The 25,754-nt window shown below is 47.4% G+C and overlaps 1 protein-coding gene across 4 annotated transcripts; it reads right to left on the bottom strand.

The window, feature by feature from the left end:
* LOC311307428 (ral GTPase-activating protein subunit beta-like) lies at positions 1–25,754 on the bottom strand. Of its 4 annotated transcripts, none has more exons than XM_084436223.1 (30): positions 25,630–25,754; positions 24,573–24,788; positions 24,141–24,343; positions 23,228–23,394; positions 22,673–22,859; positions 22,318–22,449; positions 20,819–20,997; positions 18,441–18,595; positions 17,771–17,993; positions 15,328–15,529; positions 14,539–14,706; positions 14,222–14,336; positions 13,978–14,125; positions 13,654–13,718; positions 13,374–13,512; positions 11,773–11,903; positions 11,040–11,222; positions 10,314–10,462; positions 9,978–10,165; positions 9,275–9,378; positions 7,262–7,417; positions 6,027–6,236; positions 5,681–5,839; positions 5,398–5,566; positions 4,578–4,700; positions 4,217–4,353; positions 3,766–3,877; positions 3,110–3,188; positions 2,624–2,772; positions 1–2,177 (listed from the first exon to the last, which is right to left on the bottom strand). In XM_084436223.1, the coding sequence occupies exons 2-30, from the start codon at positions 24,747–24,749 to the stop codon at positions 1,984–1,986; spliced, it is 4,503 nt and encodes a 1,500-aa protein (XP_084292349.1). In that variant the 5' UTR covers positions 24,750–24,788; positions 25,630–25,754; the 3' UTR covers positions 1–1,983. The 4 variants fall into 4 exon arrangements, with proteins under 4 accessions (XP_084292349.1, XP_084292350.1, XP_084292351.1 ...); XM_084436224.1 differs by having other exon boundaries at positions 7,262–7,414; XM_084436225.1 differs by having other exon boundaries at positions 11,773–11,894.

The following is a 25,754-nucleotide window of genomic DNA, read 5'->3' as shown; positions in this document are numbered from 1 at the left end:
AACAAAAGCTGGAACAGGAATGCTACGGAGAAATTAAAAAGTAATTAAGAGTTTTAATCAATGCATTTTACATTCAATACCCAAGGTGATTCTCCCAGACATTGCATACATAAATACAACTTTTTTTGCTGTTTCAAATTAGGAATGCAACAAACAACTTATATTGTATATGCCTTCACTTTCATGTAGCCTATTTACACACAACCCTCCCTTTCTGTAACAGTTACATCACAATGTGAATCCTTAAATATGACTCGACATCAAACAAGTAATTAATGATTAGATGAATGACTGATTGTATGCGTAGGCAATTGTTTTGATTCATAATATTTAATCGATTCATTCTTCAAAAAAGGCATGTGCAAAAAGCACTTAAAATCATAAAATCATCAAAAAGTGGACACAATCTATTACAATTAGAGATTTATGATTCCGAATAAGTTTTCGCAATTCACATTTCACAAGATAAAACTTCTTTCAGCATAGCGTAAGTGTTTTCCAAACGGCAGACTAATGAATAAGACAAAAGGTGAGAAGACAAAAGGAAATATAAACAAAACAGATGTGCTCAGTGCATTAAGACCTCCTCCTAGATCAGCTGTTAGCCAACGGAATAAAAAGGAGGTGAACTGTTAAATCATTACCATAAATAAATTCACATTATTACAGGCAGACAGTAAACGGTTTGCACCAGAACAATAGAACGGTAAGTAAACTAAATCAGGTAAACCAAATGCTCCGAGTAAACAAACATAGCCTGATGATTGTATAGATAAGTTATTTTGTAAAGTGAATCTTACTGAGATAGTCACGGTATCTGTAGAATACATTTTCTTATGTAGAAATCTAATTCCAATCAAATACCCCTGCAGCGGTTTGTAAAGTCAACTAAAGAGAAGGTGGACCTTGCAATCAAGTTCAACAGCCTTATGATATGGAATTGGAGATGATCTAATTCATTGAAAATGACCAACAATGCTGTAAGTGGCATTGTACACACTCAGTATAGACAACCACTCGAGAGTGGGGTGGAGCACCTAGCAGACAGGAACTGTCACCTCGGGTGCAAAAGCCACATTTTCACTCACAATCAGTGCAATATGACGCATGAGTCAAAACGGTTAAGATCTGGAGTAGCATGGACTTCGTTTAAAAAAAGAATGCATGTGTGCGCTGTGTCAGATAGTCCTGGATGACGCCAAATCGAGTTCTTCATCTCTTCGTACCGGAAAAAGGGGTGGGAAAATGTCAGCCAGACTGATATTAGGCTAAAATATCCCTGAACAAGAATCACTGAACCAAGGATCACGGTACTGTTGGGATGGACAACAGACTCGAGCACGGGGAAGACTATCTCCAGATCAACCCCAAACATTAACAGCTGACTTCATAATGGCGGTACCACCATCTCTCCCTCGTCTCGTTTCAACCAGCTCACAACAGCCCCTCCATGTTTGGCTGATACGCCGAAAACAAACCTGTAAATCTAGATATTTCAGGCAAATGCGTGTCCGATAAAATACCTTCATATAATACACTCTAAGATGGAGGATTTCAAGGTAGAACTATAACACGATACAACTTAGTGGCAACCATGTAGGCTGTCCTATTGCGATCAAAGAAAGTCAGAAACTGTTGCCATGAAGCATGGACTCGTTAGTACAGTAACTGGTAGCATCCTCCACCCCAAGCTTATTAACTGAGCTAAGCTTATTGAGTGAGCCATTCAAAGTGAGGCTCCGACGTGTGTATAAATCTATCTTTTTGCATCTTTGTACCTTTTTGACACTTTGCTCTTGGTAAATGGCAGACAAGTGTTGATATAAATAAAATATTACAGTATAAATATAGAGAATCTGTGGAAGTGAGTATATGCGCGCGCGTGTGTGCGTGTGTGACCGTGTGTGTGCGTGTGTGACCGTGTGTGTGCGTGTGTGACCGTGTGTGTGCGTGTGTGTCCGTGTTAGTCTCTTCGCAGGCGGGTCAAAGGTGAGGCCTCCCTCCTCCCACCTCCTGGAAGAGCGAGGTGTAGAACTCGGGCTCCAGCTGCTTGTTGCGGTAGCGGTGGACCATCTCGGCGATCTTCTGCTTCCGCCGGACGTGCGGCGGGTTGTACGACTCGCTCTCCAGACGCCGCCGCCGGCAAACGTTTATGACCGTCTGGCGCACCAGGAACCCTGATGATGCAACGAGAAGAAACCGCCCGGTGAGCAAAACAAAAAACATGTTCGGGGGGTTTATGAAACCCACAACGCGCTACAGACGAAAGATGACGACATGTCGGCCCGGTGGCGTCAAAGTCAAAGTCGAGAAAACGTGAGATCGTCCGTCCCGGCTTTTCAATCGTCCAAAAAGCAACTGAAAGCGGAGGAAAAAGTGACAGTGAGAGAGAGAGGGAGAGAGAGAGGGGGGGAGAGAGAGAGGGAGAGGGAGGGGGAGAGAGAGAGAGAGAGAGAGAGAGAGAGAGAGAGAGAGAGAGAGGGGGGAGGGAGAGAGAGAGGGAGAGAGATGGAGAGAGAGAGATGGAGAGAGAGGGAGAGGGAGGGAGGGAGAGAGAGAGAGAGAGAGAGAGAGAGGGAGAGAGAGAGATGGAGATAGAGACAGACAGAGATGGAGTGCTGACCTAGCGCTCGGCGGCTGACCACCATGCCGTCCACCATGGGGATGACCATGTTGAACTTGCCCAGGGCTCCGTGGAGGCTGACCCTGAACAGGCCCGTCCTCAGAGGGTGGATGAAGATCAGAGGGACGTCCTTCTCCAGTAGCCCCGACCTGTGGGAGGAAGAGGAGGAGGAGAGGAGGAGGGAGGGACAGAAGAGGTGAAGAACAGGTGGAAGAGCTCGAGAGCCCACTGCAATTTCACGCTAGAAATCAGTCTTCTTAACTAACAGGTTTTTGAAATAACCGCCATTTTTCACCTGAATATTCTCCTCAAGTGAAACGATCGCATTACATCCTAACGAGCTATGAAACCAAGATGGTCTCATCGGGCATGCTTGGACATGCCTGTCTGATTCCTCTCATCGAAGCTGACGTTGAGGACGTCTTTAATGTTGACATGCGGGACGTGATGAACGCGTGGTTAGTGTTCAGGTGGGGGTCTCTATACCTGCAGGAAGTGCTGTTGCTCACGCTTGCTTCCAGCCCAGTACTGGTTTCCCCCAGGAGGTCGGACAGAGGGAAGTTCTCTAGAAACAGAAAGAACGACAAATGGGGCCAATTTCAAGACTTGAATTTCAAAATGTTTCAAATGGGGTCCGCAATCTGGAACAGCCTCCCCCTATTCATAAGGGACTGCCCCACTCTTGCCACCTTTAAGGGGCATCTAAAGGTGTGGCTTAGAGCCAAAAATGCGTACACGTCTAACTGCATGACATTTTTCTATGTTTTATATATTGTACTGTGTCTGTGTTTTATATATGTACCTCTTGTAACTTGTTTTGTATCATCAACCTGCCTAATGGACTCCAGATGGAAACTAGCCTCCGGGCTACAATCTGGCATATTTACAAGTTTTTTACACGTTCATCAATATGCACCGTCCTGATCTAAATAAACTAAACTAAACTAAAGATTTCAAGGTTTTCTAACTCCTCAAGAAATTAAGCAGACACTAAAATATACAGTAAATCTGACCAAATCCTTGAATATCACTCATTGTTCAACGCAAATGTGCACAAGGACAGAAATGACAGTTCTGGGTGGCGAGGTGAGCTAGGGTGAAACTATAGTACAGGAAGCAGCTCGGTTTCGGAAGACGCCTACCGATGTCATCGTAGCGCTCCACCCAAACCACCAGCACCTTGGTCTCGGGCCCCAGCGGAGGTGCGCTCTTTCCGGTGGAGGAGGATCTCTTGGTCTTCGCCGAGGGGCTGAGCTGTAGGAGGAATACAGCAGACACGGGCGTCGACGCTTGTCGGTTAGGCTTTCTAGATTACAGACGCTCTCGCCTACGCCCGCGGTGTACTGGCTGTTTAACGATGACGCGCTCGCGTAGACGATCGCATGTTTTCGCAGCCCGTTCATTTCCGAGGACCCGCCCGGCCGACCGCAGCCGACGCAGGAGACGCGCGTTAGCCCTTTCGCTCGCGTCCGCGTGGTTAAAAGCAAGTGTACCGCGGGCTTTACTGCGTGGAAAGCAAAGGAAATATCGGGATCCATTTTGATAATAAAGAAAGCTTCTGAGAGTCTTGTAGCAGCAGCGTTGAGAGCTCACCTTCTTGGCAGACTCCAGGTTGTCCGAGTGGTTGGGGAACAGCTCCAGGGTGAGGTTGGGCTGCTTAACCAAACTGGGCAGGAGGTCTGTGTTCGCGTCCGCCTCCACCGTCGAGCCACTGTGCACCGAAGACTCCTCTGAAAACACAAAAGTAATATACATCAGCCTCTCAATCTGACACATCCCATGATGCACTCTGGCAGGTTTAGCAAACAGGATGTACCGGTACGCTCGCCTCACAGGTGTCCCAACTCTTGACGGGTGCGGATTCTAGAGTATACATTTAAGAAAAAAAGGGGGGGGAAATCTCTCGGACGGATTTCCCCGTTTGAACAACACGGTGCGTCGGCGCCGTACGGACCTGAGGAGTCGGTCAGCGACGGGACGACGAAGGCGATCTCGGTCAGCGCGTCGGCGTAGTACAGCACCTTCTTCTCGCCGTTGAACGCCGCGCCGCCGGTGTCCTCTGGCGTAGCCGCCTCCTCTGTGGGGAAACAACAGTGTGTTTGTGTGTTTTGTGCTTTCGCTCTATATTTATACGCATACTTGACTATGAAATTGTCTAAAGCTGAAACTGTAGGGTCCTTTCTGTATATGTTGGACATGGATATTGTAATTTTGCTTATGGATGCTTTTTTGATACTTCAAATGCACTTAGCCACTGGTAACTGATTTAGGATGACTTTAGGATGACTTTAGTGTTTTCTAAGATACAGTGGAATTTTTGAACATGATGTATAATATGTATGTATAAGATATGCACCATAGATTATTTTTTAATGCACTGAGTGAACTGTACCAGGAGTCAGGTGACCCTGATACTTAGCACAAAAACTGTCTAAAGAAAAGGTGTTTAAAAGTTAATTGTCTATCACATTAGGGTCATGTGACCCTCAGATACCATATAAATGTTGGTGTGGCTATGTTTATTCAGTTGTCTGAGGAAGAGTGTTGTCGCTCGAAACGTCACATCTATGTTTTTTGTCCATAAATAATCTAAATGGGAGCTACAGTGTGCGGACTCTTACTTTCTTTGGAACCAACAGTCAACCATTTAGCCTGACGTGTCTTTTTAGGCTTTCAGCTCAGCCCCTGGCTTTAGTTCGGCGAGCTAACGCGCGCCTTTTGCTGACCGGCTGGGTTCAGGTCCTGCCCGACCTCGGCCCGGGCGGCTGTCTCACCTGTCTGTTGTGCGTCGTTGCCGTCGGTGCAGGAGTTGAGGGTCCAGCTGGTGTCCAGGTGTCCGGTCCAGCCGGGGTGCCGGCCCACGTCCACGGGCCACCCCAGGGACAGGAGGAACTCCAGGAAGTGGGGCTGGACGCTGGACGACGACTCCACGTTCCTCAGGATCTACCGGTCAGAATCCACGTCTCAAAATGAGGACGAGCGGGAGGCCGTACCGGACGAGGCGATCGGATGGACGTGCGTGGAAGTGCGACGCTCTGGTCGTGAGCCGGTTCTCACCTCGGGACTGCTCTTCTGTCCTGCCCTCACGTAGAACACGAAGACGGTGTCGAAAGGTCGGCATGGCAACAGGTCCAGGTAGGCGATGTCATCGAAGAAGCCCGGCGAGGAAGACTCCAGTCCAATCAGATGAGGAGGTAGACGACTGTTGCCGGGTTCCTGAGGGCGAAAGGAGCTACTGCTGACATGGGCAGTAAAGCCAATAAACAAACCTAGCAACCTTTCAGGAACACACTCCCAACTAACCCTTTCATTCCTCAGTATTTCATATTTAGACAATGTAAGATGGTAGCTGTATAATATAAACGTTGATAATCTAAACAGGGGAAAAACAACAATGGCCGACCTTCAGGGACTCTAGAGACAGGAAGCCGAAGTGCGAGAGGAAGAGGCGGGCCGTCTGGAACTCCTGGGCGGGGGTGGGGGGCTTGCAGTCGGTCTCGGGGTCGGGGAAGGGCTTGGACCTCCAGACGTCCTCGCTGTGGCGCTCCAGCGTGCTCTCGTACTCCATCTGCTTGGTCATCAGGCCGCGGAGACGGTCGTGCTGCGCCTCCAGCTGGGAGGACGAGGAAACGCGACGAGAGGTCGCGCGAGCGGGGTCGTCAGTCACACGCGGAAACGCGGTCACACGTACGGATACCGTGGCATCAAACACACCGTTAGACCAATTTTGCTGACACCGGCTACAAATTCACCATTTACCAGGAACAGAGAAATGTTAGTCTCCAGTGATTTCAGTGCCTGAGATGTTAGAGGAAAGGCAAAACGACTGTTTTAGAAGTTCGATTGACTCACGAAGACAATGAGGCAAACGGTTCAAAACAGGTGTAATTACCATGACTCTCAAAAGATCAGCATTGCAAGGAGCAGGTCATTGTTTTTCAATGGAGGACATGACGCGTGACCTACAACATATGACTTTGACCTACAACACATTTGACTTTGACCCTGTGCGGTTGTTGACCTTCCTGGGTGCCAACCAATAGATTTACAGCGTCAGGCCCCCGTCATGGAGGATAATCTATTGTTTATCGATTTTCCTCGCTTCGCTTGCTACTGTGAGCAAGACCGAAGATGCAACACTTCTGAGAGTCACGTGAACGCACCTCTGGAGTATATTCCATTTGGAATGGTCAACTCGTGTATTCCATTAACAACCATCATGAAATGTGTGATGCAAAAGTATCAGACAACATTATGCTGCCAGTGTGAAGATTGTAAACCCGTGAACCGTCTCGTGAAGGAAGGAACTCACGTATGGGTAATTACTCCTCAGTGGCCACTCAACTCTCGCCTCATCCTGATGATTTCATAAAACATTCTGAATTCCTTAACACAGATTCACAACAATAATTCTTAGAACTATCCAACATGATAGACTGTGTGATCCGAGATCAGTCCAAGTAAAAATAAAAAAATAAATCAATTGAATAAATAAAAAAAATAAAAAAAAATAAAAAAAAATAAAAAAACAACAAAATCAATCAATCAATCAATCAATCAATAAAAAAAAATAACAAAATAAAATGTATTATTATTAATGCTCAGCTGAACTACAGAGGCGCACGTGCAGGTTCTCACCTCCTTGTTGACGATGTCGTCCAGGTCAGGGATGCTGACGTCAGCTTTGACCAGAGGGATCTTGTCCACCTCCTCGGGGAAGGGCCTCTGCTTGACGCTGTACCTGATGCCGACATCATCATTAGGCGCCGGACGTCCCTCAGGGACAAACACCTGCTGTAGGAGAGGAGAACGGAGTGATGGAATCACCAGAGGAAGACCAGCAGCTGGACAGGACATGAGTCAAGTCAAGTCAGTTTGATTTATAGAGCACATGTTCATACAAGCAAATGTAGCACACTGTGCTTTACAGAATAAATAAAAACATAGTTTAATAGTAGTTGGTATTAAAGTAAAATAAAAAACAGGACTGAACATATATGGTAAAAGACAAATAGAAAATAAGAAACAAAAAAAAGAGAATAAAAGAATATTAAAATTGAGTAAAACTACATGATAAAAGCGAGATTAAAAAGATATGTCTTAAGATCTCGCTTAAAAGATGAAGGAGGATGGTACTTAATGTTGAGGATGTCAACTACAGGTATAGCAGGCTGGTGTCAAACAAGCCCTGGTAAAAAGTGGTTAGTGAATAGAATAGAATAGAATAGAATAGAATAGAATAGAATAGAATAGAATAGAATAGAATAGAATAGAATAGAATAGAATAGAATAGAATAGAATAGAATAGAATAGAATAGAATAGAATAGAATGCAGTGTCTTATCAGTGCCATTCCAGTCCTGGGTATTCAGCTAGACATTTAAAGCTTCCCAAACTGCCAATTTACTATCCGTAGTCTATCAGTCTATCAGTATTATCTTCATCTATTTATCCCATCCGATCTTGAATGACTGTGTCCAAGATATATGCAGTGAAATGAAATAACATTCAAGTATACAATTGCACAGTCAGTTAGTTGTTGGTGTTGTTGTCTATTGTAAAGGCAAGAGTCATTTGTTATTGTCTATCATATAGGTAAGAATTTTTCCAGTCTTGTCAGATGTTGTTTCAGGTGATCCTGAAGTAGTGCAGACTCAGTTGTTTATTGAATAGACAAGGGACACAATGCTCAAAGTGTCACGTGATCAGATCAGTGCATGTTTATGACGTGAGTGCCACCAAGTGCAGAGCCTTAAATTACACCGACACCTGCAGCACGCAGGGACAATCTGCCATTGGCCAGGAGGGTATCAATTCCACCCAGAGATTCTGGAATCTAGCCAGGGACTTTCTTTTTAATGATTAGAGATTAGCAGCTGAGAAAAAAGAAAAGAAGAAGTTCAGTCTGTTGAGAAACGACTCGCTCGCCGACCTTGAACTAGCTCAGACTATCCTCAGCTGACTGTCTCATGTGCATCACGCCAGCTTTGTTTACAATCTGCCTGTTTGCTGTGACTCATCCACTCCTGAGGCCTCCTCGACTCCGCCCCCTCAGTTTGTTTGACTTGAGCAACCAATCAAAATAGTGCACCAACAAACTAGGTTATGTTACTGTGTGTGACACCAACTGTAGCCTATATAGAGGAAAAGGGGAAAACCAATCCTAGTTATTCTGAAGGCTCTGATCAAGGAGGAGAGCGGAGGTCTGAGAGTGTGCAGGGTGTGTAAACGGTCCGTGACCTCTCACCCTCTAGTCTCTCTCCAGAATCAAATATTACGTTGAAGCGCTGCGCTCTGCATACTACAGTACATAATAGAGTCTGTGCCACTTCGCGGGCCGAGCTGGTATTCTGAGGGGCGTATCGACGGTTCATTATTGAAAGAGTGACAGGTCGTGGCAGCAAATGAGAGACGCTAGAACAGGTTTGATAGGCGGGGCATATCTATGGGTGGGAACGCCTGATCGCGGAAGACGTTACCGATTGGTGTCGCAGGGATTCTTGCAAAACCAATGAATTGCCCGGGATTTGAGCACCAGATTTTTGCATGGAGTGTCCCAGACCCATAGAGAGATCTGCAGCATGCAGTGACGTAGTTAGCGTAGCTTACCCAGTGAAAGAGCTCTCACGGGTCTGGCGCTGAGACTACTCACCCTCTGATTGGCCCGGGCCCCTCTGGGCTGGTGGAACAGCTGCATGGTCCAGGCGTGTCTGCCCGCCATCCCTCGGATCAGAACCGTGACGGAAGGACTGGGGTCTGAGGGAACACAATGCGGGAGGTACAGTATGCTGGGGCTGAAGTACAGTATAGGGACGCACGATATATCGCCAATCATATCGGTATCGGCCAATGTTAGTAATTTTTTTATATATCGTATCGGTCCGATGTGCAAAACAGGGCAGATGTGAACAACAGATAATTATTTCTGTCTAGCTGCTGTCTTGTGTGTTTTTGAGAGGAAACAATGTGGTAAATCTATGATTTATAGGCTTTTCCAAATGTTTTGGAAATAGAGGCAGTGTTTCCAATCAGTAAGTACTGTATAACATTTGATTATCATAGAAACGTGTCTTTATACAGAACATATCAACATCGGCAAATATCAGTTATCGGCCATAACAGCAATGTTAATATCTGTTATCGGTATCGGCCCAACTTTTCATATCGGTGCATCCCTAGTACAGTACTCCAAGTGTGGAATGTGAGGATGTAATGGAAAAGATGACTCAGGGCAACTGGTGACAGTGGCAGCGACTGGCTGGTTTTGGCCCCAAAATGGCCGCCGCACTTAAGCCGCACTTCCGCCGACACCGAACGCGTGTCTTCTATCGGGAGGCTGCGGCTCGCTCGCTCACTCTGCTCGTTGCCCAGGGGCTGCTCCAGCATGGCCAGGATGACCGAGTTGTCCAGGACGAAGTAGCGGAAGTTGCTGGCCCCCGTGGCGCTGAGTCGGGCGTAGCGGATCAGCGTGTCCTCGTTCAGCAGACTGCAGGTGGAGGCGGGGCCACTGGGGGAGGGGAACGCCCCCAGGACTTGCATGATACTGGGGAACAGAAAGGGAACGGGGGGGGGGGGGGGGGGGGGGGTTAGGTACATGCACACGGACTGGAAGTCGGTTTCTTAAAATGGCAGAAATCAGCCAATAGGAGGGTAAACCAATGGCAGAATCAACCAATAGGAGCTGGTCTCACCAGGACAGAGTGGCCTCGGCAGCGTCTTTCACCCTCATGGAGGCGGGGTTGTGCTCCTTCTCGCCCTTGTGCCTCACTTCCTGTTCGTGTCTGGACTTGCTGCCCGAGATACCCAGCTCCACGATCTCCAGCACCTCCACCAGGCAGTCCTGAGACATGGACCACGGTCCACATCCATCAAATACACGGTCCGCCTAACAAGCACTGCCATGATGGTTCTAACGTTCCACCACGTGTACTAATTCTACATAAGTTGTACTAACCACACCACAGAGACATTGCTGGCTGTTAGATATGACGGGGAATAACTCTCATATAGACAGTTATATAGACTCTTCTAGACAGTTTCATGGAATGTTCATATTCAAAACAATAACACTACTCAACATCCGTTTTGCCACGACGATAAAACTGTCAACTTAGCTGACCATAGCGGCAGTAGCCAGCTAGCTAACGTTAAGAATGACAAGCAGCTATTTCTGTATCCTCCCAACAGCAGGATAGTCTTTATATATGTAAATAATAATCCCACCACAGAACCACAAAGTCCCAAAGTTCATTTGGACGTTTTGAAAAGGTTTTCGACTTACTAGCGTTTGACTACTACCGCAGACTAACGCACAGGAAAACTCCACTGAAAGGGTCTAAAGCGAAGCCCAACAACGACCCTGACCAGTGTTGAGCAGAGTCCCAGCGGTCGCTAGCGGCGGTGGTTTAGACGGTCACCTTCTCATCCAGCATGTCCGGGTGCTCTGTCAGCCACACACACAGGCACTGGAAGGCGGCCACGATCATGGAGTGCAGGTCCCTGGAGTGGAGCGGCGCCGGCCGGCTGCACTGGTACACGATGTAGCTGCACACGGAGCTGACCGCACGCTTGCGGTCCGCCGAGTCCACGCACGCCTTCACCTGGGGAGGCGGAGGTGGAGGGTGAGCGCCACACAGGTATACTTGGACAGATAGGGATGTAGTTAATGTACTAGGATTATCGGTGGACAGAATTATATTTTGAGGTATTTCAGACACGGTTGAAGTGAAGGTAGTACTAGTTTAGCGTGCGCAAGTATGGCTGTCTAGCACGGTGGAAGTACTGAAATCAAATCAAACTTTATTTGTATAGCGCATTTCATACACAGAGGCAACACAATGCGCTTTACTGAGAGCAATGGGAGGGTGGGCATAGGTCCCACCCCTACATATTCCAGAGGGAAGCAAAAAAACTGTTTCACCCAGGGGCCAGAAAAGTGAGCTGTAAAAATTTTTCCCTGACCCCTCTCAACGAGACGATCAAGCAAGCTCCTGGAAAATGTTTGTCTATTGGCTAAGAACATATACAGCGCAATAAACATGGGCTAGATACTTCATAAGAGAGACATGACTAACAGTAGAGTGCACAAATTGACAAAGTACCGCCGTCTAGACCCGTTTATGCTGGGGGGACGGTCCCTGGGGGCTTTACCTTGGCCAAGCCAGCCAGCAGCTCCAGCGCGGCCAGGCAGATGCTCATCTCGGACCTCCACTGGGAGTTGAGTCTCTGGGTGACCAGGTGGATGCTGCGCACCAGGAGCCCCGCCGCCGTGTCTGAAAAAGCTGGAGGATAAAACACCCAGAAACCCCCAGGAGAGCCCCGCCACCAGAGGAATACACCCAGAACCCCCCAGGAGAACCCAAAAACCAGAGGAACACACCCAGAAACCCCCAGGAGAGCCCCACCACCAGAGAAACACACCCAGAAACCCCCAGGAGAACCCAAAAACCAGAGGAACACACCCAGAAACCCCCAGGAGAACCCAAAAACCAGAGGAACACACCCAGAAACCCCCAGGAGAACCCAAAAACCAGAGAAACACACCCAGAACCCCCCAGGAGAACCCCGCCACCAGCGCAGAGACCGCAGGCCCAGGAGGAACACGGCGGCTGTTAGAACATGCTGGGGACTGACCGGGCCTCACATGCGGTCAGGCCGTCACGCCACACATCTCACGACTACACACTCATCACGCCATTCATGAACACTCAAAAAAAAACAACTAAAAACTAGGTTTTCCACAAAGAAAAATATGAAAAGATACCAGAGGGAAGAGAACCTTCTGGAGAAATGTCAAATAGCACTGCATCACAGCAAAAAAGGTGTGTGGATCACCTACAGAGGCGCTGTATCCAACGCTTCTTAACTCTGTATACCACTTTCACCACGTTGGCTACCAAAAAGATGGGTTGATTGAGTCAGTTGCATTCGTAGTACAAGCTATACAAGCAAACCATTATGTTATTTGGTTAGCCTGTGGCAGCCAACACGATATCACATTAGGGCTGTCAAATAAATACTCCAACTTCGACTAGTCGTCGACTTTGGGGGGAAAATGTATAATTGATTAGTAGGCTACCGCAAAGCAGCGCGCGTCACAGAGGCTCACGAGTCCCTGCCATCGTCTAATCACGCCAAAAACATATTGTTAGTATTCAATTTTTTCAATATGGCCAAAAATGAGCCAAACTACTGTATCAACAGTATGTATCTATCTAGGTGGTGAGGAAATACCTCACTTCCTTAAAATCCCAGCGTGTCTTCACGGCAGCCGGCAGGCAACATTGTAAACAAGCACTGAATCTGATCAAGTGGACCAGAACTACAGGCTATTCCTCTTGTTTTGTTTTCAGTTAACTAGGATATCGGCCTGATAAAAGGACCCTGTTTGCACTAAATGTCACACATGTTGACTGGGTATTAACATTACTTGAATACTTGAATCCTGTGAACAGACTAGTAGAAAGCTCCATTGGTGCTTGTTCATGACAACAGGCGAACAGCGCCCTCTTTGTGGTTAGAAGTGGTTCCATTGTATGCATCATTTTCTATGCAAAATTATATAATACCAATAATCGAATATATTCGATTTTCATAAAATATCTGAGACGTAGTCGAATATAATTTCTGAGCTCATTTGACAGCCCTATATCACACTAATATTACATCATCACGTCGCACTGTGAACATGGCTTAGTGTGTGTGAAATGGCCATGACCTCATGACGATGAGGGTGCTTGGCTGGTTCTCACCGTAGTCCCGGAGCAGGGCCTGTGTTGGCCGCTCGGAGTCGGGGCTGGTGGCCTCAGCGCTGCCCCCGCTGGCGAAACTGATGCCACTGCTGGTGCGGCTATGGCTCTTGAGCCCTGTGTGGCTGCCATCCACACTGCCCTGACACACACACACACACACACACACACACGCACACGCACACGCACACGCACGGTTTCAAGCACGGCATTAACTTTCACTTCAATTTCCTATTGAAGTTACACTTAAATCAACTAAGACCAGAATGATGAGTAGTCTTACTGTTTCCGTTTGTGTGCCTATGGACTCCAAAAGTGCTGAGTCTTGCACAATGTTGAGCATTGCACCTAAAAGGATGAGAATTACAAAATCAATACGCTGAAAGACAGAGTGGACGGAAGAGAAAGGATGGAGAGAGAGAGAGAGAGAGATAGTGTGTATGTGTGTGTGTGTGTCTGTGGGCGTGTGTGTGCGTGTGTGTGTGTGCTGCATGTGCGAAAAAGCCAGAGAATGAAAGTATCTGCACAAGCAGGATCCATTGAGACAGACTGACTAGACAGAGAGATGGTGGAAGTGCCGGGTTTGGGGGGGGGGGGGCGGGGCTACCTAGGATGAGCTGGGTGTTGTTGGGGTCGGTCTCCGTCTGCAGGGCCCCTATGAGGACGTTGACCAGGCGCAGTCTCAGGGACAGGAAGGACACCGACTGGTCGTGATGGGCGCCGTCGTCCTCGCCGAACTTCCCCTCCAGCAGGACCTGCGTGACACACAACGAGACCGCGTAGCTCAGTTCCCCGTCGGTTCCTCGAGGGTTGGGGGGAGGGGGAGGGACAGGGGGGCGCACGGTCCGTACCTCTGATTTGATGTTGCCAAAGTGATGGGGCAGGGGCAGCATGGCCAGGAGGATGTTAATGGAAGCTCTCCGCAGGTCGGTGGGGTTCACATACACCTTGAACTTGGACAGCTCCCTGGGAGAGAGGGAGGTGGGACAGTGGCACCGAAATGACCCATTGAGGGCTAGAAAGAATATATTAACTAATAATATAATAATATAATCTGTATGTAACACTACTAATTTAACAGCAACAGCTGGATTCGAATGCAGCTGGATACGCGAGTCCATTTGCCGGCCGTTTTCCCGGCGGACTCTGCCCCTCTCTCGTCCGCTACCTGTCAGGGAGGATGATCTCCAGGGCAGATATGAAGTAGGGGACCACCACGTTGATGCCCTTCAGGTCCGAGCAGAACAGACAGGAGGAGTTGAGGATGATGCTGGCTAGAACCGGCCTGCAGATGAAGTCGGAGATCTGGAGGCCCTGGATCAGAACCATGTAGAACCTGCAGTGACCGACGAGAGAGTTCCTCAACAACACGACGGCCATCTCGCAGACTCGGACCGATGAAATACAACACAGGATCGGTTAAAGTCGCACTGAAACGGACGTTTGAGATCATCTAACTTCCGTAGTTTGACGTATTTCCGACGCAAACAAGCTATGAGGGTGGGACATGCGTTTAGAGGAATTTGATTGGAACATTGACAAGTGGACGGGTTTTAAGAACTTTAGACAGATTCGATAGAAGGATAGCGTTGATTGACGGGTGGATGTCGTGAGATTATTGGCCTAAAATCTAAGGTACCTGTTGTCATCATTGCACGTGACCTACCGTTTTCCAGGAAGTTATAATACTTTGATATAAGTATTATAACTTACTTACGTAAATTATATACTTTGATATAAGATTACAACAAAAGTAGAATTCTTTTGGCATACTTCGTTGAATAGGTGGACACTATGACCAATTATGTGAACCAAAATGGGACAGAATGCTTTTATCATTTCAGTGCGACTTTAAAACAGCACGTGAAGACGGCACGGCTAACGTCACGCCTAGCGGCGGTTGTTAGCACGGCAAAACGGAGGGTGGGGGGGACCGCATTTGGAGACCGCATTTGACCTGGACAGGTAGACTGGAAGAATGTCTTCTCCGGTCTTCTTGCTGCAGAAGATGCGGCAGAGGGTCCCGCAGGCCTCGGCCCTCCCGGCCTCGTAGCTCTCGGGGAACTCGTTGGTGTCGAACAGGGGGTTGGACACCACGGAGTCGGTGGACATCTGAGAGCCCTTCCTCCTCAGCTCCAGACCCACCTGAGTGGCGATGGCTGCGGAGAGAGGGAAGAGATGACGGTGAAATGACCCCGCAAGGGATAGACGGCGGTCTTTATACATGCACGCGTACAAAACAGAAAAACAAAGGTATACGCACATACATACATACGCACAGGGAGGAAACGTAAATACTGACACACATATATAGGAACACACAACTGAGGAAAGTATACACACTGAACAAGGACATACACAGACCTAAATGACACACACACTCACGATCAGCAGGCACACGAAAAAAGCGATTTCTGACACAAAGAGTTTGCCACAGAGGTGCTGTCGTTAGCAGGAATAAGTGAGTGAGGTTTAAATTATCCAAAGTGAACGCCATTTTCCCCACAGTTGCAAGATCTTCAATGCAAAGTCCCTGTGTCAGCTTCCTCGCTGTTGCATTGTGAGGACGCCACGTCACTCCAAGTACAGACATTCACTTCATGCATTGAGGCAACGAACAAAAAAAAAATCCAAATGAATTTGAAAGAATAGTGAATCAAAAGAAAGAAGGATGCTGAATTTGGAGGCAAAACAAAAAAAGGGTTAGTGGCCATAAATGAAAACAAAACAATCGCTGAAATATGGTGGCGTAGTCAGACCAGACTGCGTAAACAAGAGTCACAAACGCTAATGTCAGGACAGTGGTGAGTCTGTGTTCCCTCCCATTCCATCTCCTCCCCCTGAGAACATTCATAGAACACTGAAAGAACGTCGGAGAACGTCCACATGAGCGAGAACAACGAAAAGGTAGATGAATGGAGAACAAAACCAAAGCGGGGATTTGGAAGAACCGACTGCGAATCAAGAGAAAAGCCGCCGCTCCTACTTACAAGATTTATAAGAAAGGAGAATTTGGATAAAAGAGGCTGCAAGATAACAGAAAATAGTGGAGAGACAAATCAAAGCAGATCAATATTTTGGGTCAATTCATCAGGCATGAATTGCGTTTTCAATGGATGAACTTTGACCCTGAAACTGTTGAACATCAGACACAGTCGACAGAGAGCTGGCATGCAGGACAGAACACTGACACGTGACGGAGTGGACAGCCATTGACGTCCAGCGCCATTTGTCTGTGTTATAAAGGCCCATACATCCTCGACAACAGATGACAAGACTGCTGGAGAGATAAAAGAAGGGGACTGTATGGGGACTGTCATTTTTAAGTGTTCATACACATTATTTATGTCTCAAACATGCACATCTTTTTGCTTGGGTGTGAATACATGACCATGTGACGCTTACGGGCATCTCCACTCAAGTGATCTATCAGGTCTAGGTTCTGAAGAGATACTTCTTCCCCAATCAAAGTGTCTCCAAAATATACTTGTAGCCCCCCGCCCGCCGATGCACAAAGTGGAGGGAAAGAACAGAAATAAAAACATCCCCAATGCAACACACTCGAACACACACACTTGAACACACACTTGAACACACGCTCGAACACACACGCTTAAACACACACACTCAAACACACACACTCAAACACACATCCAGCCCTTCATCCATAACCCAACTAGGGCTGTGCGCAGCGACTATTTTCACTGACGACTAATCGGTGGTTTTGCAACCGACTATTCGACTAGTCTAAAACAGAGATTCCCAACCACTCAGCTGCAGCCATTTTACATCCGTTGCGAGTTACTCACTTCTTCACTCTCCCCAAAACAGTACTTCAGCCTGTCTTTACAGCTTATTACTTAAGCTTCCGCTCCGGTCACATGCTCTGTGATAGCTGCGTGACTATATACTACTATAACGCTGTAGTAAGGATTGGAACCGCTCTCTCTCTCTCTCCCTCTCTTTCTCTAGTAGCCCTATTAACATATGGTAAGTAGGTCAGGGGTCACAATGGGAACATGCATATGACTGAACTCCAATTCACATGCTTGCTTTGGGTTATTGCCTTCCCACAAGGTGCATAGTGTGACTACAACCCTTCCCTAACGCCCGAGTAGGCTACTGTGAGTGAGGTGACTTTAAATATTTAAATATTTAATCTATTTTTTTATAAAATTATATTGTAGTTAGTTTAACCGACTAGTATTTCCTTAACGACTAGCAGAGGCCGTATAGTTGGATAAACGACGTCTGCGCACATCCCTAAACCCAACATGAACGCAAAAGCACACAAAACACCCCCACCCACCGACATATAAACTGTATCCTACTGTGTTAGCTAAGGGCTATATGTTAGCGGCTAGGCTAATAGGCTAGGACACCGGGCACCAGGGTCTTACCGGTCATGCTGGGGTCTCGACTGAGGCCGCTGTGCAGCTTACAGTGGACCAGCGCAGCGTCAAACAGCCACTGGCCAAACAGGTTGAGGATGCTGTCGACCTTGGGCCGGGCCGGGGCCGGGAGGGGCCGCGACTCCCAGCTGTTCTGATTGGGGCTGGAGAGCAGGGTGGGGGAGGAGGAAGGCTGCTGCTGGGACGCTTTGATTGGCTGGGACCCACTTCCCTGTGGGCGGAGACACGCAGCATGCAGATATATCGTGAGGAAGTGGGAAAAAAGACAAATCGGCGTGTTCGCAGCGGTCCAAAACAATCCTCTCTGGGTTACGGCTCATCTTAATGAAACACCAGGGATTTATGATTTGAAGACGAGTCAGGTGGCACAGGCACCTCCAGCCACCTGCATGGTTCTGATTGGATAAGAAATGTCCCTAATCCCGGTGTCCATTCTAGATACTGATCTATCAATTCAACGTTTGCCTACATGTTGTCTTTCTAGACCTAGTATTGGTTGTTTTTATGTTGGGGACTGCAGATGGACAGTAGCCTAGTGCTAAATCCGACATCTTTACACTTGACATGTTTTGATGTTGAATTGCATCCAACTCATGTTAATGTGTTCAATCATTTGCGCTGTCCCGTCCAAATAAACAAAGTAAAGTAGTAAACTTACAGTTGAGCTACTTTTGCTGTTGGTTTTGGTGACCACGCTGTGCCTCTGCTTGCGGCTGTGAGGCGGCGTGGTGTTGTTGACGGAGGGAGGCGGGGACATGCTCAGTCTGTTGACCGGGGTGGGCGGGGCGCTCTCAGCCCTGGGCCGTGACATGCCTGTGGGGGAGAAAAGGGCCCGGGATCAGCCAATAGGCACCGGCACGCCACCAAACCACAGAAGAGGTTTCCCATGAGGTGTAAGTAGGAGTACGGCAGGTTGCCCCTAACCACTTATTCAAGGCCAGACATGGTTTGACCTTCTAATGGTGAACGTATACTAGAGTTGGATCTGATCCTGAATCTGTGGTTCGGGGCAAAGGCCGTGAATGCATCCTGCTTGTTAGTCCTTTACCACTTACAGACGGAAAAAGAATCATCAACACGTCTAAACGACTTCCTCAGACCTCCTCTCTAAGGAGCCCTGACATTTCAGTTCAATTAGACCGAGCGAGGCTCCTGCCATTTTGCTCACGCATAAGATCCAGCTAATGTTTATAGCAGGGGTAAGTTAAGGCAGGGGAGACGAGGAAAGGAAGTCATGCTCAGTGGAGCTGTACTAGTGTCTTTATCTGAAGAACAGGTCAACAGATGTAGGTGGTTCAACTTGATTGTACTGCCTACATCATGGACACAGATATAGTCATCTACCCAGGGACTGCGGGTGGAAATTAGCTGTTTAGCTATAACCTTGTACAGTGCATCTCTCCCTATTCTATAGGGTAAATGTCTACTGTACCTTGTCCCTGTCTTAAAAATAAATAAAATAAATCAATCAATCAATCAATCAATCAATCAATCCATAATCGGATGGGATAAGTAGATGATCATGATACTGATAGACTGCTAGATGACGGATAGTAATTGCCAGTTTAGGAACATTTAAGTGTCTAGTTGAATACCTAGGACTGGAACGAGGAGCTGATTTGCACCGATAAGATACTGTAATGATAAGAGATTACAAGAATTCCAATGTATCTGGACCGGTACCGAGTCGAATCATCAGTCGGAGATCCGTACTGTACGTCGACTGAGATTCTTGAAGTCGAGCAGTCGGTTTTTGTTCCACTGTCAAGATGCGCTGGTGGGCTAAAACCACTCACCTGCCTTGTGATTTATATATGACAGGCCAATCATTGGTTTTAGACCCAGGCTTTTACCGTAGCCATTTATTGTGCAGTAAAAGGATGATATAGAGGAGGGATGAAGGCAGGGAGCCCCTCTCCCTTCCGCTATGCGTCTAGTCTAGCCTAGCCTCCTATGTGACAGCATGTGCATTTCCCAAACGGAATATCACAACACAAATCTGCTTTTCTAGATCAATCTTCTTGTATTAACTAAGACATCCAGTGGAAAAAAAATTTTTCCTCATAGACAGATTGAGCTCTAATGTCCGTGAAAATGCTTTAGTAGCAGCCAAAACATTTCTGTGTTGACTGCTGCCCAACGCAGAGCCTATTTGCACACTTTCAAATGTGCAGTTGAGGAGACAATCGTCAAATCGCCCAACACTAATGTAGGCTATGATCAACACTGCATAAAACATCTGAAGTAGATGGGATAATGTGGGCTAGATGACTCATGTTTAGCAAGAAAAACAGGCGTCTTTAATGTGCTGCCTGCGAGTTTGAGTTAGTTTGACAGATGTCCCGACTCCCGCGGTCTCCCCTCAGCCTAACGTTAACGGGGAAAAAAGGAGGAACGAATCGTCAAATCTCTGGTTTGAATAGGCAAATCTGATTCGACTCGCGAGTCGGGGACAGCCCTAGAGATATTAAGGAACCAGTTGGGCTTGCTACACCCCAATGATCCCTTACATGCTTAAACCTCCTTTACTTTTCAAAGCAGCACCATCAACATTTGGAAAGTTCACCAGTCGCCAATCAATGATTTCAGCGATAAACTGCCTGTTTGAGTGTAACATCCATTCTCACAGGTCAAATGCCATAGTAGACGAGACAACCCAGGCAACCCGGTGTTATATGAACCACCTCACCAGCCAGATGGGTTAAATAAGCACCATCACCAACAAAAGAAAATGGCCCATTTCATTTTCATGGTGAGTCACCCTGCTCAATTTTTAGGACTTCAATAGGCGATTGTCACACTCTACCCGGAGAGAGCGGCCTCTCGCGTACAGGTACAGCTCTCCTTTCAACAGAGACACCTAGAGAAACGAAGGCACACATTTGCACATTTCCATTCAAACGTTCGGTGGGAATATTCCACCGCACACTCGACGACAGCCCTCCTCCATAAAGTGTCCACGAGTGTTTAGAAAGGAGCTCGAATAGAATACGCGTTAAACCGTCATCGTGGTCGTTATTCGTCGGTAGCTCGTACCCAGGAAGGCGTCCACCAGGCAGCTGATGCCCCTCATGGCCCTGAAGAAGATCTGGGGCAGCTGCTTCAGGCAGGGGTGCAGCACCACCTCGTGAGGGATGCCGGTGGTGTTGAGGAACTGCTCCTGGAACTTGGGCGTGGTGCTCACCACCGCCGGGTTGCTCAGGTCCACCGGGTTGCTATGGAAACCACAAGGAAAGTGTGGGGGGGGGGGGCTTGTCAGTAGGGCCGGGGCGACGCCATCGACCGTGGAAATATGGCGACTCGCAAAAAAATGTGAGTCGACGCATCGCAAAGACGTGAGATGGATGGCTGCGCCTGGTCAAGACTAACAGTATTGGAAATTGATTTTCTATTTATTTAGGCCATATAAACGTTATCTTGCACATTTTTTCTTTCCAGACCCGTTTCTTACTAGCAATAGGATTAAGATATTCGTCTAGGAAGCATTTTTGCTATAAGAAACATCCTCCTCGGCTCCAATTCGGCAACAGCGGGTCCGTATTGCGCAGCACCCACTGAGACCCAGCTGATCTGAGTGCAGAGAATGGAAACGCTCAGATGTTTGGTTGTTTGGTTGCTCGTTGCTAAGTGCAAATAGTCTTTTGCTAATGAGGCGGGAAACACGAGCAATCTTTGAAACATTTAGCAGAAGTGCATCACATATACTACAGGTGGAGAACTGTGAGAACTGCACCGTTTTCGACTGGCTAGTAGTTCTCGTTGTCACCTAGTATGAATGCTCAGTCAGAGCTGTTAATGATGCTGTATCGTTATCTTATTTCATTAAACATCAAATCCAATCAGAAAACAAACTAGAAACTATGCGTGGGGATCAGAGCTAAAATTATACAAACATGGGTTAATAATTTAAAGCAATCATTCTCCAGCTAAATCAATTCAAATCAAATCAAACTTTATTTGTAAATGGTTTGGCTGAATTTGAAAGATTTTGCAACTTTTATAATTCCCTGCAGTGCAGCTACTTCTTTTCTGGTTACATTTTGTTGTTTTTAAGAAAGTATTGAATAAAATATTGAAATATTAATGAGACAAATTTATTTATATTTATTTAGGGTAAATTAACTGTTCTATTAATCGAGCAAAAAAAAAAGTTAAAATGATCGCTAAATTAGTCGTTAGATTAATGGACTAATCAAAAAAATAATGTCTAGATTAATCGTTATAAAAACAGCCCTTAGGTGCAGCCCTACTGGTCAGTCAGAGAGTGGGAAGGGCTGAGACAACGTGCTCCTGACAAATCTTCCAGAAGGTTTTATATACTGTAGAACATTCCATCACACTGTCATGGAGTGTGCACACTTTTACAAGCTCTACTCAGTTCAGCTCTATTGCATGTGCGCTGATATTCTGAACACCCTGAACACCGCCCAACCCTGAACACCGGCCCGCCCTGTCCTTTCACCCGTCTAGGGAGAGCGGACAAGGAGTGGAGGAGAGTAATAAAGAAGACAATAGGGATCATTGTCCGTGTGCACCTGAGCATGTGGAGGAAGCGGTACCAGGTCTGGGCCACACAGTCATTGTCCATCTCCACTGGGATCAGGATGGCATCTTCATCGGGGACTTTAAACGGGGGGAACGAGGGGCCGTGGGTGAACCGCAACAACCTGAAAAACAACAAACGTTTTCTGACAGGACCTGAGCCTACCCGACAGTCGGTAACACTCTTCACGTAATCAAATTGACTGGTTAGGAAAATCATGTGGCGGGGAGAGAAAAAGCACACGGTGCTGCTTTAACGGCTGCCAGTTCAGCGCCATTCAAATGACTCGACTCCTGACTGCCGCGACCCAAGAGGCCTCCATTTTGGAATGCGGGCCCGCTGGCTACCTGGAGGTGAGGGCGCAGGCCACCCTGCTCCACTGCTCCACCACGGGGGGGTGGTGTCTCCAGTTGGCCAGCATCTCCCTGGCCGTCTTCCAGTAGGGCGGCGTGGGGAAGCAGCAGGCGCACGCCAGCAGCCACACCTCGAACAGCACCGCCATCAGCTTCTCTGCCAGCTTCTCCGCCACCCCCACTGGGCACAGACGAGTCAAAAGGTCAACCATCCGCCCGCGCCAGGGCTAACCGTTGGTGCTATGTATTGTGTGGTAATGAATATAGTAGTTGCAATCCTGCATGTTACGATTCTAGACTGTTTTAGGAACGGAGTAAGTGGAGAGACACAAAAGCAATCCCAAAATGCTCATCCCACCACAGATGCAGTCAGAAGTTTCATTCAATTCTTATCATGTGGTGAAACGATTCAATCCATTAATTGAACAAAGCAGGCACATTTTTGCACTCATCTCATAGGGATCGGAGATCAAATCGGAAGGGTCAGGACGTGACGACGACAAACGGAACAAAACAAAACCCAGGGAGCGGTGAGGGGGCGGAGCTGACCTCCGATGGTGGGCGGGGCCAGCAACGTGTCGTTGATCCTGAGCAGGAAGAGCAGCAGCACCTCCCAGGTCTCTCTCGCCATGGAGACGGACTCCCGTGCCAACCTCTGTACCGCCGTCAGGACCTGCTGGCACAGCCTGATGTGGCTTAAACTGTGCTGCTCGGGCCTGTCAGATGGAGAGGAAGAGAGTGGAAGTGTGGGTGCGGAGAGAATGAGAGTGTGACCGGACGACGACCGGAGGAGGAGCCAGAAGAGTGGATGACGACCGGGGGGAGGAGCCAGAAGAGTGGATGATGACCGGTGGGAGGAGCCAGAAGAGTGGATGAAAACCGGGGGATGAGCCAGAAGAGTGGATGACGTGATATGACGAAGGAGGGAGAGTACAAGATTGGCAAAAAGCAAGGAAACTGGGAAAACAAGTTTTGATAATGTAGAATTCAACCAAATCCAAGAGAAGAAAAACAGATGGGCAGTCCTAGTGAAAATAACAGGCTGAATACACTAACGGGGTTACAAACTCATCATTACCAGACTACGACTGTTTTTCCACTGCTGTTGTTTTCGCGTTTGGAAATACTGTACATGGAAGTGAATGCAGCTGACGGCTAATTATGACTCACTTCCATGTATTTCCAAACGCGAAAACAACGGCAGTGAAAAACAATCGGAGTCTGGTAATGATGTAACCCCCATAGTGTATTCAGCCTGTTATTTTGACTATTTTGGTTCTTGAAGTGGTGTTTTTATAGTGAACTTTTAACATTAGAGTCAACAGGCACTTCCGCATTCATCCCACCAATTACATCAGACTTGACCAATATGGCAGCTGTGTGAATAAAGCGAATGGAGCACTAGATCGCCTCACACATAACCCCCCCCAATATTCGGAGTATCAGCTCTAGTCATACAGACCTAGGTAGGAAGACATTGTAGAGATGTTTGAGGATGGTCTGGACATAAAGGTTGGGCTCCTTCACGACAGGCAGGGGCATCGAGTCCCTGGGTGATACCAGAGCCATCATCCAGTCTGTGTAAACATCCACACACAGCTTGACCGTGTCTCCTTCCAGGGGAAGAGTTAGGCCGTAGCACAGCACCTCCATGGTCCACTTCACCTGAGGAGATGCAGGTAATACCAAGGGTGTGTGACCTTTCAGGATATTTCTAACATGATGTGATTTACCTAGGAGTAGGACTGAAATAAGCACTAATAAGATACTGTAAGGACAAGTGATTACAATAATTCCAATGTACCTGTACCCTTTACACATGGCAAATCAACTTTCTATTCTATTCATTTTTTTCATTTGCGAGATGGTACAAAGCAGTATAAAACTGCCTCACCTCCTTGTCCGTTTTGAGGATGTTCTCAGTAGCCACAGGGCTGACGGACGTCCCCAGGGGTTTGACCACGGCATTGGCCACCTCCTGCCCCACACCTCCAGGGTAGGTGTGGAGCACACTCAGGTGACCCTGGTCACTCTGCACCATCAGATGCAGCGAGCGCCACTCCGAGTACATGCTGCAGCTGCTTCTAGTCACGCCACCGTCTTCCTCCACCTGCACAGAGTCATCACGTTGTTCACCACTTCGCACTCATGTGGACATCCAACTAACGCCGAGGCATTATCGTAGCAACGTGCGTTTGAGTTAACGTTAGCTAACTGCTAGCTATCTAGCTCTTCAGCCCACGGATAGTCACCAGACCATGCATTTCCTCTTAGCACCGTTGCTAGCTACATCAAACTAGCAAGTCAATGGATGGAACCAGGAAACAGTTGAGCTCACGCGCTAGCCTTATCGCCTCTCATCAATAACAGCAGCACTTATGGTGCGTTCGTTTGTGGTCGGAGGTGGCAAGTCGCAAGTGGCAAAATACCTACCTCCGACCTGTGTGCATTCGAGCTATATACCATTATATCACAGTTACCTAGTTATATCTATATACCATTATATCACAGTTACCTAGTTATATCTATATACCATTATATCACAGTTACCTAGTTATATCTAGTGCATTCGAGCAACTGGGGGCTGAGAAACATATCCGAATTTGCGACGAGGAAGTGCGAGTTCATGCTGTGTTTTATTTAATCATTCCTAGTAGCAAGTCGCAAATTGCCACCTCCCAGTCATAAACGAATGCACCATTAGCTATGCTGGCTAGCTAGCTACGTACAGGCGGATGTTGTGCTAGATAACTATCAGGCTTAACACCTAGCAAACAGCCAGGAATCGCTTAACTTTATATACTATGCTGCTTGCGAATAGTTTTGCAACAGCAATAGAGCAGCTGTGGTTTGCTAGCTTAGCCTGTGAGTGTCCTTTGACTGTCTCGCGCTAGGTAGGCTACGCTAGCTAGCTAGCACGCGAGGCTAATCAAGCATATTTGGATATTTACCTGACCCAAAGGAAATTGTTGTCATAACAAATGCACTGGTCCACACAACCCCAATGATCCCAATTAATGCATCAGCAACACCCGTCCATCGCACTGCAAATGCAAGGCTTGGTGGGTGCTTTACT

This window comes from Borostomias antarcticus, assembly GCF_949987555.1.
Source record: "Borostomias antarcticus genome assembly, chromosome: 3".
Taxonomy (NCBI): Eukaryota; Metazoa; Chordata; class Actinopteri; order Stomiiformes; family Stomiidae; genus Borostomias; species Borostomias antarcticus.
Note: the sequence above shows the minus strand (reverse complement) of the source record. Positions and strands in the feature narration are given on the sequence as shown.